The 18,073-nt window shown below is 42.9% G+C and overlaps 1 protein-coding gene across 10 annotated transcripts in view; it reads right to left on the bottom strand.

Annotated features, from left to right (window-relative positions):
* RFWD3 (ring finger and WD repeat domain 3) overlaps positions 1–18,073 on the bottom strand; it is a 65,499-nt gene that overhangs the window by 33,839 nt on the left and 13,587 nt on the right. For 8 of the 10 annotated variants that reach the window (XM_073307088.2, XM_073307085.2, XM_073307090.2 and 5 more), the window contains 5 exons: positions 17,304–17,694; positions 14,809–15,029; positions 12,518–12,585; positions 12,238–12,435; positions 6,042–6,133 (listed from right to left, as the gene is read on the bottom strand). In XM_073307088.2, the coding sequence (XP_073163189.2) occupies positions 6,042–6,133; positions 12,238–12,435; positions 12,518–12,585; positions 14,809–15,029; positions 17,304–17,692 (968 nt within the window). In that variant the 5' untranslated portion in view covers positions 17,693–17,694. The remainder of the gene's footprint in view (positions 1–6,041; positions 6,134–12,237; positions 12,436–12,517; positions 12,586–14,808; positions 15,030–17,303; positions 17,695–18,073) is intronic. The other 2 variants (XM_078848065.1, XM_073307089.2) reach the window with 1 other exon arrangement.

The following is an 18,073-nucleotide window of genomic DNA, read 5'->3' as shown; positions in this document are numbered from 1 at the left end:
CCAAGGGGGTTTCTGTGACCAAAGCGTAACAGCGAGTTGGGTTTATTTTTTGGGGGGTGCATAAACAACTCTCTCATCCGAGTTGCCCTCCTAATGATTTATTGGAGGGGAATAGCAGAGGGGCCTTAGTTATGCTCTCAGTTATGCATAACAGTAACTGTGACCTTTTATCTAGTGGTTCACAAGGACTGTTTGATTACTTTTCTAAAGCAGATGAGCCCTTTCCATCAATCCCAAAATAAAGCAAATACGGAGGAAAAAAATATTCTGTACATTTTCTATGTAAGAATTCAACAGGTACTGAATATTAATAAGCCTACAATACAGCCAGACACTCACTTGTAATAATACTGTGAGCCTCGGGTCCTTTTTTCTATTACAAGTGACCCTAATACTAAACAGCAGGAAGATGTTACTAATACAGCTACATCAGAAAGTAGATACTGTTGTGATGCCTAAGACATTGTCCAGAGATGTCATAAACCACCTCTCAGACTAATCTATGCCATGTTGTATATTTAGTGATAAGTTTTTGACAGTAACACATTTGTAACTTTTCTTTTAAGTGTCCTTTACATAAAGGGGGAACAAGTATGTAGCATATAGGAATAGAGTAGTAACACTTTAAATAATTTGGGAGTTTTTAGTGCTACTGTGTTCTGTTTCAGAAGCTGCTGCAAACCAGTCAGAGCAGCAGCATGTGCATACATAGGCTTTCATGTTTGCGTCTGTTTAGTAAACACTACTATGTGGGACCTAACTGCACCTCTGTGATTTTGTCACATGATTTTTGTTGTGTAAAAAGCAAAATACAACTGCATTTGTTTTAGTATCGGGGCTGATATTAAGGAAGTTTCCATTACAAACATCTATAGCGAATATCTATATTGATGATATTATGAGTTACATATCATAGAATCACAGAAGATTAGAGTTGGAAGAGATCTCAGGAGGTCATCTAGTCCAACCCCCTGCTCAAAAGCAGGACCAACCCCAACTAAATCATCCCAGCCAGGGCTTTGTCAAGCCAGGCCTTAAAAACCTCTGAGCCCCTAATCATTTTTGTTGCCCTCTGCTGGACTCTCTCCAATTTCTCCACATCCTTTCTGTAGTGGGGGGCCCAAAACTGGACACAGTACTCCAGATGTGGCATCAGTGCCAAATAGACGGGAATTATCACTTCCCTTGATCTGCTGGCAAGGCTCTTAACAATGCAGCCCAATGTGCAGTTAGTCTTCTTGGCAACTGTGGACTCATATCCAGCTTCTTGTCCATCATAACCCCGAGATCCTTTTCTGCAGAACTGCTGCTTAGCCAGTCAGTCCCTAGTCTGTAGCAGTGCATGGGATTCTTCTGTCCTAAGTGCAGGACTCTGCATTTGTCCTTGTTGAACCTCATCAGATTTCTTTTGTCCCAATCCTCCAATTTGACTAGGTCACTCCGGACCCTATCCCGACCTTCCAGCGTATCTACCTCTCCCCCCAGCATAGTGTCATCTGCAAACTTGCTGAGGGTGCAATCCATCCCATCCTCTAGATCGTTAATGAAGATATTGAACAAATCTGGCCCAAGAACCGACCCCTCAGGCACTCCACTTGATACTGGCTGCCAACTAGACATGAAGCCATTGATCACTACCCATTGAGCCCGACGATCTAGCTAGCTTTCTAGCCACCTTATAGACAATTCATCCAATCCATACTTTTTTAACTTGCTGGCAAGAACACTGTGGGAGACCGTATCAAAAGCTTTGCTAAAGTCAAGGCATATCACGTCCACCGCTTTCCCCATACCCACAGAGCCAGTTCTCATATAGAAGGCAATCAGATTGGTCAGACATGACTTGCCCTTGGTGAATCCATGTTGACTGTTCCGGATCACCTTCCTCTTCTCCAAGTGCTTCAAAATGGATTCCTTGAGGACCTGCTCCATGATTTTTCCAGGGACTGAGATGAGGCTGACCGGTCTGTAGTTTCCTGGATTCTCCTTCTTCCCTTTTTTAAAGATGGGCTCTATGTTTGCCTTTTCCAATCGTCTGGGACCTCCCCCGATTGTCACAAGTTTTCAAAGATAACGGCCTTTAGATACACGGATATGTATCTAGAGGTCAAAGAACAGCTTTACTGAATTTGAGAAATCAAATATGAACACAAACATAAGACTAAGAGCACATAGGTGCAAAGGGGCAGAGTTAAGGATGTGTATTCTATCAACTTCTATGTTCCTACCCTGGCACTCTGAGCCTAACGAAAGAGAGGAATTCAGATATTTTGGATGGATTGTGACTACGCTGGAAGAAAGGCAGCAGTGAAGTGTGTGGGGGGAGTGGGGGAGGAAGAGACATGAATGGTCAGTGGGGGAGGGTGGTGGCAGCAGCAGAAAAGGTACAGCCTGTAGGGAAGATTTTCAAGGACACAAAATAGCAGTTAGTCTTTCAGTGGGAGTTAGAAGCCCGACAGTCATTTGTATTTAAAATCTCCCCGATATTGTGCTTTGCAACATCACATCCAGTGTTCACAATGAATTGTAACATTACAGAGATCAAAAACACAGCATCAGGCAATGGCACGTGAGACACATGGCCAGAAAGGGTTAAGCATTCTGCAGGATAAATTACCCAAATTCAACCTTTTGGGACATATTGGTAGATAATATTTGTGTTTTTACACAATATATTGTTAGAGGTTTACAATGTAACCCAAGAGTTCCTATCTATGCTGTATTCTGTTACTTCAGAGATCAAAAGAAGATCTTAGCATTTAAATGAACTGTAAATAGTGATATCACTTTATTGATCTCTTTGAAATGCATAGAGAATCACCTGCTAATGGTGGAAAACAGGCAATTGCTTTATATTAATTCATGTAGCTAATTACCAGTGATACTTAGGAAATAGGTCTACTTCAAAAGCTCAATGATTGCCTATTGTTCGCCTAAGGACTCTGCTGTCAAGAGAAGGCCTGGAACTGTATAAAGGTCTCTTGGGTCCTGATCCTTTTTATCTCAGATTTGCTTGATGCTTCATGCAGGGGAAGCTTGAGTTAGAAGACCACGATCTCCAGTCCCACCTGGATCACCCTGAATATGAACACTGGACTATAACCTGTGGACTAATTCTGAAAGAACTCTTTGCAACTACAAAATTCATTTTCTCCACTATGAAACTAATCTCAGAACTGTACTCATGTCTACATATACTGATCTTTTAACCAATACTCACTCTCATTTCTTTTAATAAATTTTAGTTTAGTTAATAAGAATTGGCTGTAGCGTGTATTTGGGTAAAATCTGAAATATTCATTAACTTGGGAGGTAATGTGTCCAATCCTTTGGGACTGCAGAACTTTCTTATATGATTAATAAGATTTTCAGTAATCCTGATCGATTTGGGTGTCAAGGCTGGGTTGCTATAAGGGAACTGTGTTTTGGCTTCTGTGAAGCAAGTAAGGTACTGTAGAAGCTGGTTTGTGCTGGCTTGGTAAACCTAAGTATTGGAATATCCACCAGCTTTGGAGATTGGCTGCCCCATTCTTTGCAGTTTGCCCTAATTGAGTACCCTCAGTGTGGCCCTCCCAGGACCTCGGTCACAGAATGCCAGTTAAAATTCCTTCCTCACCCATTTCTGATTGGCAATTAGGGTAATGCAGGAAAGCTATATTAGGAGATAATGAGCTCACTTGGAAGTTTCACCATGGTAGTGGTATTTTAAATAAGTACTGAGTTGAAAAAAAGAGTCTGAAAGTTTCCTGAAAGGGGAAATGATCTAAGGAAGCTGAAATGATGTTTTGCTCAGCAATACTAAGATTTAGGAAGGACCTGGGATTCTGCAACCTTTAACCTTTATTGGATTTTACTATACTAGTTGTAGTTGCGTATAACAGAAATTTAACACTGTACATGAACTTACACCATAGAAATTACAATGGCTAATTTTGTCCTGGTTTTTGGTTTATAATGAATTCTAAATGTTCAGCTTAGATGTCGTCAGACTGACTTCAGAATATCAGTTTCCATATCATAATACATTTCTGACAATGAGATGAGACCACTTTTTAATTCATATCTAAAGAGATAAAGTTAAAGTCTACTGTTCACCCTTGTCATAAATATAAAGGGAAGGGTAAACCCCTTTGAAATCCGTCCTGGCCAGGGGAAAGCTCCTCTCACCTGTAAAGGGTTAAGAAGCTAAAGGTAACCTTGCTGGCACCTGACCAAAATGACCAATGAGGAGACAAGATACTTTCAAAAGCTGGGAGGAGGGAGAGAAACAAAGGGTCTGGGTCTGTCTGTATGCTGGTTTCTGCCAGGGATAGACCAGGAATGGAGCCTTAGAACTTTTAGTAAGTAATCTAGCTAGGTATGTGTTAGATTATGATTTCTTTAAATGGCTGAGAAAAGAATTGTGCTGAATAGAATAACTATTTCTGTCTGTGTATCTTTTTTGTAACTTAAGGTTTTGCCTAGAGGGGTTCTCTATGTTTTTGAATCTAATTACCCTGTAAGATATCTACCATCCTGATTTTACAGGGGGGATTTCTTTATTTCTATTTACTTCTATTTTTTATTAAAAGTCTTCTTGTAAAACACTGAATGCTTTTTCATTGTTCTCAGATCCAAGGGTTTGGGTCTGTGGTCACCTATGCAAATTGGTGAGGCTTTTTATCCAACATTTCCCAGGAAAGGAGGGGGTGCAAGTGTTGGGAGGATTGTTCATTGTTCTTAAGATCCAAGGGTCTGGGTCTGTAGTCACCTAGGCAAATTGGTGAGGCTTTTTACCAAACCTTGTCCAGGAAGTGGAGTGCAAGGTTTTGGGAAGTATTTTGGGGGGAAGGACGCGTCCAAACAGCTCTTCCCCAGTAACCAGTATTAGTTTGGTGGTGGTAGCGGCCAGTCCAAGGATAACGGGTGTAATATTTTGTACCTTGGGGAAGTTTTGACCTAAGCTGGTAAAGATAAGTTTAGGAGGTTTTTCATGCAGGTCCCCACATCTGTACCCTAGAGTTCAGAGTGGGGGAGGAACCTTGACAACCCTCACTGCATTTCTGGACAAGGTGCTTCATATCACATTTAAAGATGAATTAGCAGTTAGTTTGGGATTTTTTGGAAGGACTTGGCACATTCTTCAGCTGTGGTGTTTTAACATACACCACCTAAGCTTGCTTTAGTCAGCTCTCAATAACATGTGCAAGGACACAAAACCCAAGAATTCAATTATAATAGGGATCCTTGTTCCAGATAACAAATGCTGAACCCAGCATGATCTCCATATTTAAGGCAATCCATAATACTGGTACTCGCAGTTAAGACAAAGTGCATAGCCAGTTTCAGGGAGCATAGCTGAAAAAAGGCTTAGGTAAGAGTCACGCTACATGAAATCAGTTTTCTTTCTTAGGCATTGTGAGGGAAATTGCTATTAACCTTGCTGTTGAAACTGACTCCATCCCATTCTGCAGCAAAATCTATGCACTATATGCAACATATGCAAGAGCTGTAAAGCAAGAGGCCTATAGGCCTGTATCCTGTAAGACTTGGCTTAAGCTAAAGCATTTACGTATACAAGGCTGTGGCATTTGACCCAGATAATGGACTAGGCCAATCTCTAACTAGAAAAGAGCCAAAGGGCCTCCGGAAAAGTCCCTAGCCGTCCATTATATGTACCCTCCACCCTGCAGAAGTCCCTAGTCAAAACGCTGCCATAGCAAACCGTAGATCCTGATAACAACACGGTGCGTCAACACTATGCTAATTATGAAACTGCCCTTCCATTAATTCCTTATAAGGCTTTATTAAGAATGCCTGAGTGGTAAGGAAATGTATCATTTGGCTTGAATTTGGACCTACATAAGTCTGGTATTATAGGGGCAGAGCAGAGAGACCAGGGTGGCACCCGTGTGTGACCATCTCTATCTCCCTCTCCCTGCATGCTTGTATTCAATAAAAGACCTCAGGCTGTTTGAGCCAAGCAGATGGTCTAACTTGTTTTCCACAACAGCATGTACATGTGGGACAGTGATGGTACATCTGAGGTGTATGCTCCATACCTTTTCATGCGTTCCTGTTCGCTGGTGTCCAGTGCTTTCAAAGTACGGGCATACAGGACCACAACGTCTGAGCGCTTTGCCTTCTTATTGCACTAAAATAAAAAGTGGGTTCAGTTTATCCCTGGGAAATTAACATTCAATTCAAACCCAAATTAAATATTCCCCACTCTGTTAAACCCAGATGTTAAATATTTTGAAATTCCCCTTCAAACATTGCTATCCATGGGTCATTAGAATCTTAATCAGGATTGCTATTTTGAAATTTTAGATCTGATTTTCCAGTGCAGCATTCACCTTTCAGAAAGCATCCCTCTGCTGCCCCGGGTCTTGTGATTCAAAACCACCAAGTACCCAGGACTGCCAGACAAATCCTGTGATCAATTCAAATGCTCATGCAAACAGACAGTCCCCACCTCTACTTTGAGAGCAGCACAAATCAGGTACTCCTTGAGTCTATTCACAACTTTATCTTGTACGTGCTATGTGGTGTTGGCAAAGTCACTTAACCTCTCTGTACTTCAGTTTCCCCATCTGTAAAATTGGATTAATACCACCCTGATGGGGGGATTGCAAGGCTTAGTGTTTAGAAAATGTGTTGTTGGCATCAGATAAAGGGGATTAGAGACAGACCATATCAAGCAGCCTTTGGGGAATCCCACATTACTTCATGTCTTTTAAATGCAAGTATATTTACTGTTTAGTAGTATAAAGACATACATCATGGTCACGGTTTCCATGTCTGGCAAAAGATTGAGTGTGAAGAGCAGTAAATGCTTACGATTGCTTCTCTAGCACCCAACAGAGGTCACTAGTAGGATCTAGAATGTTAAAACTATAATAGTAACTTGCACTCAAACCACCTTTTCTACAAAGCCACATGCACAGCAATTATGTACAAATCAGTTAAAGAATATAGCAACTGGGACTGCAGAGTAAAAACCCCAAGGCTAGCTCATCTCTTCTTTAGAGCGAGAAGCCCATCTCAGACACTTCTCAGGTAGCTGTGTCACTAGAAGACACTCAGCCAGCCAGCCTTAGGCATCCTTAAGATCATCACACAAAAACACATAATGCACCACTAGAATGTTTAGCAGAAATATATAATAGACACCAAAAGTCTAATCACTCAGGATATCAACTACTGTGTTTCCTAGAGCATCTCTCCTCCTCCCTTTGAGAGAGAAGTAAGCGATAGTAAGAATGAGAAATCACAGAAGTTTAAGAACAGAAGTCCAAGTCTGAGGAATGCTCTGAGGATTTTGTTCTGAAAAAAGTTACACAGATTTGACAAGGATGAGAAGCGAGAGGCAGATCTGAAGAATGAATCCTTTTGTTTAACTACAGTGTAAAACACCAGACTGCTTCAGCAGGAATCCCACTCAAAAGCAAGCAAATCTAAAAAACTATACAATGGCTTTTTCATTTGAGAGCTAATGAAACCTTAGCCCTCAGGTAAGAAGGCTAGGAAGTGACAGTTGGCTCTTTGCATTGTAAATTGAACACTATTCTTGATCTAAAAAAATAGTTTTAACAGAGTTAGGAGTGAAACTATGTTTCAGAGGAGTGCAGCTAACACCGACACAACATTACACTCTGCAAAATCATAACAAAACCCCCAAACCCAACCAACTTTACAGCTTTATAAAACCTCAAAACATTAGGACCACCAGAAATGAACAGTTAAATGATCCAGCCTGTTTCCCAATACCACGTAACTTCATTCACTTAGAGTACTATGTCTACTGTGCAACTAAAGACCTGCTGCTGGCCCACGCTAGCTGACTCAGGCTAAGGAGCTGTTTAATTGTGGTGTAGATGTTCGTGCTTGGGCTGCAGCCTGGGCTCTAGGACCATGCAAGGAGGGAGGGTTCCAGAGCTCAGGCTGCAATCTAATCCTGAATTTTTACACCACAATTAGACAGCTCCTCAGCTTGAGCCCCACAAGCCCAAATCAGCGGGCATGGGCCAGCCACAGGGTTTTTTTTATTGCAGCATAGACATACCCTTAGGTTATACCTACACTTAACACACTATAGCAGTGCAGCTGCAGCGCTTCAGTGTAGATACTACCTATGCTGATGGGAGGGGTGGGGTAGGTAATCTACCTCCCCAACAGGCAGTAGGTAGGTCGATGGAAGAATCTGTCTACCAATGTCTACACCAGGGGTTAGATCAGTATAACTACATCTCACAGGGGTATGCATTTTTCACACTCTCAAGATGTAGCTATACCAATGTAAAATGTCTAGTGTAGACCAGGGCTAAATCCCACACAACTTAATCCTGCCCAAACTTAATACTGCCCTGTTAAAAACTGGAAAAATATATGTTAAGGTCAAAATAAATCAGATATTGGAAATGATCTCTCAAATGGGTGGGGAGAGAGTATAAGGAATGAGTGAGTGAAAGGCTAGGTGAATAGTAGGGAAAAGGCTGAATCCCTTAATTGTTAATTTACAAGCATCCAATCACAAGACATTAATGGTTTAAGAAGTTGATGGTTAGGTTTTAACCTCTCTCTGGTATCTGATAGCTCAAATGCTATCAAATATCTGAGGCTATTTGACACCGCATTTCTAAGGGAGCAAAAGCTGAGGTGGTTTGTTTTTTTTACTTACAATTAGGTTGACTAAAGTACTTTTTCACCCTTTGAAGCAGTGATGGATATTGGAGTGCAGCAACAGCAGACAAATGCAGCAGCAATCCTGAACTTAGTGATTCTCGCACAGCCTTGAACCTTAGAACCTCCTTTAGGTGCCTGACCAGGAAACCAGAGCTCTCAGCCATTAATTTAAAACACTGCCAGACATTTCCATTAAGGGTAATTAATCTTATCCGACAAATGGCACCAAACTGGGCAGTCCCCTCCACGACTGCACCGGAGTGTCCTGACACCAAGTTGTTGAACAGGACTTGAACTCTGCCATTTGCCCCACATGTGATGCTGCTACCCACTGAGCAACACTAATACTCTAACTCATTTCAGCAAAATTGTGTTGAATTAGGTTAAGAATTTAAGTTCTCCTTCAGAGGAACAGAGCGAGCTGAACCCGGTGAAAATCACTTCAAAGCAGTGGAGATTTTATTCATAGAATCATAGAATATCAGGGTTGGAAGGGACCTCAGCAGGTCATCTAGTCCACCCCCTGCTCAAAGCAGGACCAATCCCCAACTAAATCATCTCAGCCAGGGCTTTGTCAAGCCTGACCTTAAAAATATCTAAGGAAGGAGATTCCACCACCTCCCTAGGTAACGCATTCCAGTGTTTCACCACCCTCCTAGTGAAAAAGTTTTTCCTAATATCCAACCTAAGCCTCCCCCACTGCAACTCGAGACCACTAATCCTTGTTCTGTCATCTGTTACTACTGAGAACAGTCTAGAGCCATCCCCTTTGGAACTCCCTTTCAGGTAGTTGAAAGCAGCTATCAAATCCCCCCTCATTCTTCTCTTCTGCAGACTAAACAATCCCAGTTCCCTCAGCCTCTCCTCATAAGTCATGTGTTCCAGTCCCCCATCATTTTTGTTGCCCTCCGCTGGTCTCTTTCCAATTTTTCCACATCCTTCTTGTGGTGTGGGGCCCAAAACTGGACACAGTACTCCAGATGAGGCCTCACCAATGTCGAATAGACGGGAACGATCACATCCCTCGATCTGCTGGCAATGCCCCTACTTATACATCCCAAAATGCCATTGGCCTTCTTGGCAACAAGGGCACACTGGTGACTCATATCTAGCTTCTCCACCACTGTAACCCCTAGGTCCTTTTCTGCAGAACTGCTGCCGAGCCATTCAGCCCCTAGTCTGTAGCAGTGCATGGAATTCTTCCGTCCTAAGTGCAGGACTCTGCACTTGTCCTTGTTGAACCTCAGATTTCTTTTGGCCCAATCTTCTAATTTGTCTGGGGCCCTCTGTATCCTATTCCTACCCTCCAGCGTAACTACCTCTCCTCCCACTTTAGTGTCATCTGCAAACTTGCTGAGGGTGCAACCCACACCATCATCCAGATCATTTATGAAGATATTGAACAAAACTGGCCCCAGGACCAACCCTTGGGGCACTCCACTTGATACCGGCTGCCAACTAGACATGGAGCTATTGATCACTATCCATTGAGCCCGACAATCTAGCCAACTTTCTATCCACCTTCTCGTCCATTCATCCAGCCCATACTTCTTTAACTTGCTGGCAAGAATATTGTGGGAGACCATGTCAAAAGTTTTGCTAAAGTCAAGGAATAACACATCCACTGCTTTCCCCTCATCCACAGAGCCAGTTATCTCGTCACAGAAGGCAATTGGATTACTCAGGCATGACTTGCCCTTGGTGAATCCATGCTGACTGTTCCTGATCACTTTCCTCTCCTCTAAATGCTTCACAATTGATTCCTTGAGGACCTGCTCCATGATTTTTCCGGGGACTGAGGTGAGGCTGACTGGCCTGTAGTTCCCAGGATCCTCCTCTTTCCCTTTTTTAAAGAAGGGCACTACATTAGCCTTTTTCCAGTCGTCCGGGACTTCCCCCGATCACCATGAGTTTTCAAAGATAATGGCCAATGGCTCTGCAATCACATCCGCCAACTCCTTTAGCACTCTCGGATGCAGCGCATCCGGCCCCGTGGACTTGTGCTCGTCCAGCTTTTCTAAATAGTCCCTAACCACCTCTTTCTCCACAGAGGGCTGGTCACCTCCTCCCCATGCTGTGCTGCCCAGCGTAGTAGTCTGGGAGCTGACCTTGCTCGTGAAGGCAGAAGCAAAAAAAAGCATTGAGTACATTAGCTTTTTCCACATCCTCTGTCAGTAGGTTGCCTCCCTCATTCAGTAAGGGGCCCACGCTTTCCTTGACTTTCTTCTTGTTGCTAACATACCTGAAGAAACCATTCTTGTTACTCTTAACATCTCTTGCTAGCTGCAACTCCAGTTGTGATTTGGCCTTCCCGATTTCAATCCTGCATGCCCGAGCAATATTTTTATACTCTTCCGTGGTCATTTGTCCAATCTTCCACTTCTTGTAAGCTTCTTTTTTGTGTTTAAGATCAGCAAGGATTTCACTGTGTAGCCAAGCTGGTCGCCTGCCATATTTACTGTTCTTTCTACACATGGGGATGGTTTGTCCCTGTAACCTCAATAAGGATTCTTTAAAATACAGCCAGCTCTCCTGGACTCCTTTCCCCCTCATGTTATTCTCCCAGGGGATCCTGCCCATCACTTCCCTGAGGGAGTCAAACTCTGCTTTTCTGAAGTCCAGGGTCCGTATTCTGCTGCTCTCCTTTCTTCCCTGTGTCAGGATCCTGAACGTGACCATCTCATGGTCACTGCCTCCCAGGTTCTCATTCACTTTTGCTTCCCCTACTAATTCTTCCCGGTTTGTGAGCAGCAGGTCAAGAAGAGCTCTGCCCCTCGTTGGTTCCTCCAGCATTTGCACCAGGAAATTGTCCCCTACACTTTCCAAAAACTTCCTGGATTGTCTGTGCACATTGATATTGCTCTCCCAGCAGATATCGGGGTGACTGAAGTCTCCCATGAGAACCAGGGCCTGCGATCTAGTAGCTTCCGTGAGTTGCCGGAAGAAAGCCTCGTCCACCTCATCCCCCTGGTCTGGTGGTCTATAGCAGACTCCCACCACGACATCACCGTTGTTGCTCACACTTCTAAACTTAATCCCGAGACTCGGGTTTTTCTGCAGTTTCATACCGGAGCTCTGAGCAGTCATACTGCTCCCTTACATACAGTGCAACTCCCCCACCTTTTCTGCCCTGTCTGTCCTTCCTGAACAGTTTATATCCATCCATGACAGTACTCCAGTCATGTGAGTTATCCACCAAGTCTCTGTTATTCCAATCACATCATAATTCCTTGACTGTGCCAGGACTTCCAGTTCTCCCTGCTTTTTTCTCAGGCTTCTTGCATTTGTGTACAGGCACTTGAGGTAACTCGCTGATCGTCCCTCTTTCTCAGTATGAGGCAGGAGCCCTGCCCCCTTAAATGCTCCTGCTTCCTCCCGGTATCCCACTTACCTCAGGGCTTTGGTCTCCTTCCCCTGGTGAACCTAGTTTAACAGGCTGAAATGGTGGACTTTTTACACAGTATTTAAAACCCTGATGTCATTCCCTTCTGAATAATAACTCTCTTAATTATGGTCACATTTGGACCAGAGGCTGAGAGCAAGTCTGTTCCAACACAAAAGGGTGCACTTTACCTGAGGGCATTTTCCTGCCTGTCCCTTAAGCCACCTTACGATGCAAGTATATCCAAACAGGTGTCCACACCGCAATGCTGAGAGCCGGTGCTCCCCAGCATTAGTCCATTGCTCAAAGCAGATGGCACAGGTGTCCCCTTCTTCCTCATCCAGTGGTACAGTGGGAACTGTCACATCAGGTTTCTTTAGTGGAGTTCTCTGAAACAACAACAACAAAGATCAGACAAATGAAATATTTGCCATCTTTATTCTCTGTCCAATGACTGTTGGTTCACTTTACCTGTTTGTGCTGGACTTCTGCTTCTTCAGCATCACGACCTTCATGCTCTGGTGGGACCTGATCAGAAACTTCAGAGCAGACATGAAAAAAAGGAAGAATAATTTATTTGAACTGGTGAACTCTCTTCCTTGGGTTCTAGTCTGAATTTTCTTTTGCAACTTTAGTATTCTAGGACATCAGAACAAGCACTGATGCAGTAACTAATGTGGATTGCAAACAAAAACTTTACTCCACATACTAGAAGTATAAATGATGATATGTACTGAAGCAAAAAGATAATTAATTAGCACAATCAACAAAGTGTTTTTGTAACACCTTCATAAATCATTGAAATGTAAGGCTGGAAAGGACATCGAGAGGTCATCTAGTCCAGCACTCTGTGCTGAGGCAGGACCAAGTAAATCTAGTCCATCCCTGAAAGGTGTTTGTCCAACTTGTTTTTAATCCTCCAATGATGGGGATTCCATAACCAAACACTGAAAGCCTATTCCAGAATTTAACTACCCTTAGAGATAGAAAGTTTTTCTTAATATCTAACCTACATCCCCCTTGCTACAGATTAAGCCCATTACTTCTTATCATACCTTCAGTGGACATGGAGAGCAATTGATCACTGTCCTCTTTATAAGAGTTTTTAACATATCTGAGGAGGTATCAGCCTTCCCCCATCAGTCTTTTCTGAAGTCTAAACGTGCCCAGGTTTTTAAATCTTTTCCCACTGGCCAGGTTTTCTAAACCTTTCATCATTTTTCTTGCCCTCTTCTGGAATCTCTCCAATTTATCTACATATTTCCTGAAGTGTGCCACCCAGAACTGAAAACAGCACTCCAGCTGAGGCCTCATCAGACCTGTGTAGAGTGGAACAATTACATTCACGTGTCTTACCTACCCTCCAGAATAATATTAACCTTTTTCACAATCGCAGCACGCTGTTGACTTGTTCAATTTGTAATCCACTATAGCCCCCAGATCCTTTTCAGCAGTACTACCATCTCATCAGTAACTCCCCATTTTGTAGTTGTGGATTTTATTCTTACTTTTAAGAGTAGTACTTTGCACTTGTATTTATTGAATTTAATCTTGCTGATTTTAGATTACTACTTTAATTTGTTGAGGTCATTTTGAATGCTAATCCTGTCCTCCGAAGGGCTTGCAACCCCAGTGTAGTGTCACCCAAAAGTTTTATAAGCACACGCTCCACTCCATTATCCAAGTCATTAGTGAAAATGTTGACTAGTACCAGACTCAGGACTGACTCCTGCAGGACCTCACAACATACACCCTCCCACACACAATTTAATAACCAACAACTGATCTTATTTTTACTGATCCTAAGTGTTCACTCTGGAATTTGGAGGTAGAGTAGGGATGTTATGTGGGTACCTGAAGATTAAATAAGAGGACAGCAAAAAAAAGCAAGCTCTGGAAGGGAGAACAATAGAGAGCAAAAGAGGGGGGAGGGGCAAAATGATGCAGCTATCCCTTGGTAATGAGATAGGTGGGTTAAGATTGATACCCCGTAAAATTTCCCAGGAGACAATTGCAAGGTGTTTGCTTTTTGTGTAATAAAATTTAAGAATCTCATTCCCCTACTGCCCACATCCTCTTACCTTTCAAGATCAAGTATTTTCTGTCACTCTTGAAACGCACAAATTGTATAGATTGAGCATTATTATATTTATTATAAAAGAGAAAAACTAAGGGGTTCATGAACATTTTTGAATAAGGAACACCAACCTGAAAAGGTTGAAAAACACTGAGTGATCCACTAAGTAAGCCACTATCCCCAAAGCAGCTAAGGGAAGGGAAGTTACATGGAGCAAGGAATAACCACTTGAAGCAGATGAATTCCTCAGCAATAAAAAATCCTGGGCCAGATCCTCCACTGTAAATTGGTTTCGCTGGTTTACAATAATTAATTGAGGCCTTCTGTTTTGGAGACGATCCCTGATAATAAAGATCGGGGTAGGAAGGAGAACTGCAGAAAGTAGAAAACAGAATAATCTCTAAATCAGCTATTTTGAAGAAGATTGCCAGGAGGCATCAGTGGGTATGTAAACAGCTTTAAAAAAAAAAAAAAAAAACTTGTTCAAGATTATATTCATGCACTGCTGCATTATGGCAGCAACCCATCCATGTCAGCCATGAGCATACTGATCTTAGACCTTTGAAGCTCTGTTGTAAAGCTTGAAAAGATTCTCTATGAAATGTTGTCCTGTCTGACAGTGGAAATGCAGTGACAGGAATTTCTGGCATTTCAGAGCGCCCAGTGATGTGAAACCAGCACAAACCTCCCAAACTGGCAGTTATGGGTGCCGCCTCCTGGGGTACTGCCACATCCTCCTCCTCAGTGGAGCTGCTGCTGTCAGAGTTGCTCAGCTCCAGGGTCTCCTCTGAGCTGTGACCACTGTTGCCAACTGGAAGATGCAAAGTCTCCAGTGGTGGAGATGCTGCTGTGGTTGATCCTTGGGTCCTGCTGACCATGAAATAACTATCCAGTGGTGCCCTGGCTCTGAAAAGCAAGGAGTAAAACCTACAGTGTTTCTTCATATTGATTATTGCAGGTAAAACGTACAGGAGAAAATTCTATCATTTCTTTGCCACAAACCCAAGACTCTGTTTATCAACATAAGGGATACAACCAAACTGACCAAGAAATGTCTCACCCAGAACAGCATCAATCCCCAGGCAAGGCAGTGAATTAACAATTCTAAGAAGCAAACATAACATGCAGCTAGGATAGTGCTTCACCGCTTGGGTCTAGAAAATGCAGGTGCCTGATCTGCCTCTACTTAGAAGGAATATTTTTTTTGCAGGGTTGGAAAGGAGGAAAACAAGATGTGGTACACTTGACTCTGTTTGTGTCATTATCTAGCTCTTATGAGCAGATCTTAGAGCGCTTTACGAAGGAGGTCAGTATCATCCCTCAGTGCCTTATTTTCCCCATATGTAAAATGGGGGTAAAGTGACTCAAAAGGCAGGAAGTATGGTGCATGAGTTATTTCCCAGCTGAGCCACCTTGGCTGATTTCTCACCACTAGACTTTGCTTTTTTTGATTTATCAAATGAACTCATCACCGGGTCCCCAGATGAAGTCACAGTATTTAGAAACAAATTGGCTGCTTATAGTCAGACTCCCATCCCTTAAATTAATTTATGCCCCTCACAAAAACCCATTTTTTCCTTTAATCAGCATTGCAAGATTGTGGCATGGCAAAAATATGTACAAACTACTTTACAATAATGATTAGACTGAAGAAAGCTTATGCTACTTTACTTGCCAATCCAAAAAAAAAAAAAAATCGTTCAGTTGCAAGTACAATTTTGCAAGACTGCGTAATTGCCCAGCGGCCTGCGTATGCGGAAGTGAATTACGTCCACAGGAGAACCCAGAGCATACTGTACAGCTGTGTTTAGTCACTTGGGGTGAGATCCTGGCCCCAGTGAAATCAATGGCCAAACTTCCACTGACTTGAATAGAGCCAGGATTTAACCCACAGTACTTAGAATGGATCTGCACAGCCAAAACGTAAAGAAAGTTAAACATGAAAATCTCTGCTGATGGGCCCCCCATGAAGCTAAGATACAGGTGACGCTCAGCATAGAATTAAGCTTTAAACTTTTTCAAATTTGTTTTTTTGCGCTGTTTGCTGAAGGGGACTGTCATAAGCATACAACTAAGGGTAGTATAAAATCCCTCCTTTACCTGTAAGGGGTTAAAAAGCTCAGATAACCTAGTTGGCACCTGACCAAAAGGACCAATAAGGGGAGAAGATGCTTTCATATCTGTGGGGGAAGGTTTTTGTTTTGTGTTTCTGTGTGTTCTCCCCGAGACAAAGAGAGAGCAAGTAATCCAGCTCCTACTGAATGATACATCTAAAATTACAGAAACAGTAAGCAATAGCAAGGAAATGCATTAGAGTATGTTTTGTTTTAGTTTGTGAATTTTCCCTAGGCTAAAAGGGAGGTTTATTCCTGGGGATTTTTTTTTTTTTTTTTGCAACGAAGTTTTTGCTTAGAGGGGAATCCTCTGTGTTTTGAGTCTGATTACCCTGTAAAATTACCTTCCATCCTGATTTTACAGAGGTGCTTCTTTTACTTTTTCTTTATAATAAAGTTCTGCTTTTAAGAACCTGATTGGTTTTCAGTGTCCTAAAAACCCAAGGGTCTGGTCTGTGCTCACCTTGTTTACCTATCTGGTTGGTAGATTATTCTCAAGCCTCCCCAGGAAAGGGGGTGAAGGGGCTTGGGGGGATATTTTGGGGAAACAGGAACTCCAAGTGGTCCTTTCCTTGAATCTTTGTCTAAGTCACTTGGTGGTGGCAGCAGTACTCATCCAAGGACAAGGAAGGATTTGTGCCTTGGGGAAATTTTTAACCTAAGATGGTAGAAATAAGCTTAGGGGGACTTTCATGCAGGTCCCCTCATCTGTACCCTCGAGTTCAGAGTGGGGAGGGAACCCTGACAGGGACACTGAATGCTGTGCTTTACAAGCATAAAGCTATGTCTGTAAGCATTTCTGGAACATTTATCACAGTATCTAAGCAGCAAGTGAAGAGTCTTGCCAAAAAGCATGGATTCCCAGAAGAGAGTCTAAAGAGCAGATGAGAAGAATCACACTACTACCTACTAGGGTTATTGAAAACTTGGGATGCACAGGTGGGCTGGACTGAGCTTTCCAGAGTGCAGCATAACATAGGAAGCATGACACTTTAGATTTCACCTAAAGTGAAATCATTAAGTTGGGGGAAAAAAGCACTCAGACTTGACTCCATTTCAGTTTTACCTGGTACTGATTGTCCTCTGGGATCCACCACCTCTTCGTCGCCGGCGAGTTCTCCTTGTTGGTGGCTGTCGTGTGATCTGTTGTGCAGCCTGTAGTTGAAACAGCTCCAATACCCCATGCAGCCTCTGCAGCCCATCCAGGCTAGGGGCAGCATGCAACTGGGGGTCAGACTCAGCAACTGTCACTACTTCATCAGCACCAGAGACCACAATGACTTCCTCATCAGCAGGAGGAACCATAATGCTTTCTGCCTCATCACTGGGTACTGGAGAGTTGGATGGCAGTGACAGTAGAGCATGACCGGAGGCCTCTGTGGGAAATGCCTCATGGTGCTCCACAGAATAAGTAACTGCTGGCTGGAGATCCACTTCCATTTCTTCCTGTGCCATTTCTGAGAAAGGCATGGGATGGAGAAAACAAAGATGTGGGATTAGTGCAAACACTTGTACACAAGTCCACACTTCAAGTAAGGTACAGACACATTTGACTCATGCCAGCATAAAGACACACGCTGACTGCAATATCCTTTAGGATTAAGATCCAGTGCTTCTTAGAGTCCATTTCTCTGGCAGCTGAGATGATTTGAGAATTCCAGTTTAACATTGGATTTATATCTCAGTTGGTTGAGGGCTAGACAAAGCATTTTCAGAATCCTCGACTCTGGAAGTCTCTGACCCAACACAGCCTGAGTTCTCTAGCCTCATGGACACATTGCAAGTCCTGTCTATTCAAATTAGCCTTTTAATGGGAGTAGGTGAGTTAGGAAGTTC

Source organism: Lepidochelys kempii, chromosome 12 (assembly GCF_965140285.1).
Source record: "Lepidochelys kempii isolate rLepKem1 chromosome 12, rLepKem1.hap1, whole genome shotgun sequence".
NCBI classification, from domain to species: Eukaryota; Metazoa; Chordata; order Testudines; family Cheloniidae; genus Lepidochelys; species Lepidochelys kempii.
This window is presented reverse-complemented; position numbering and strand designations above follow the sequence as displayed.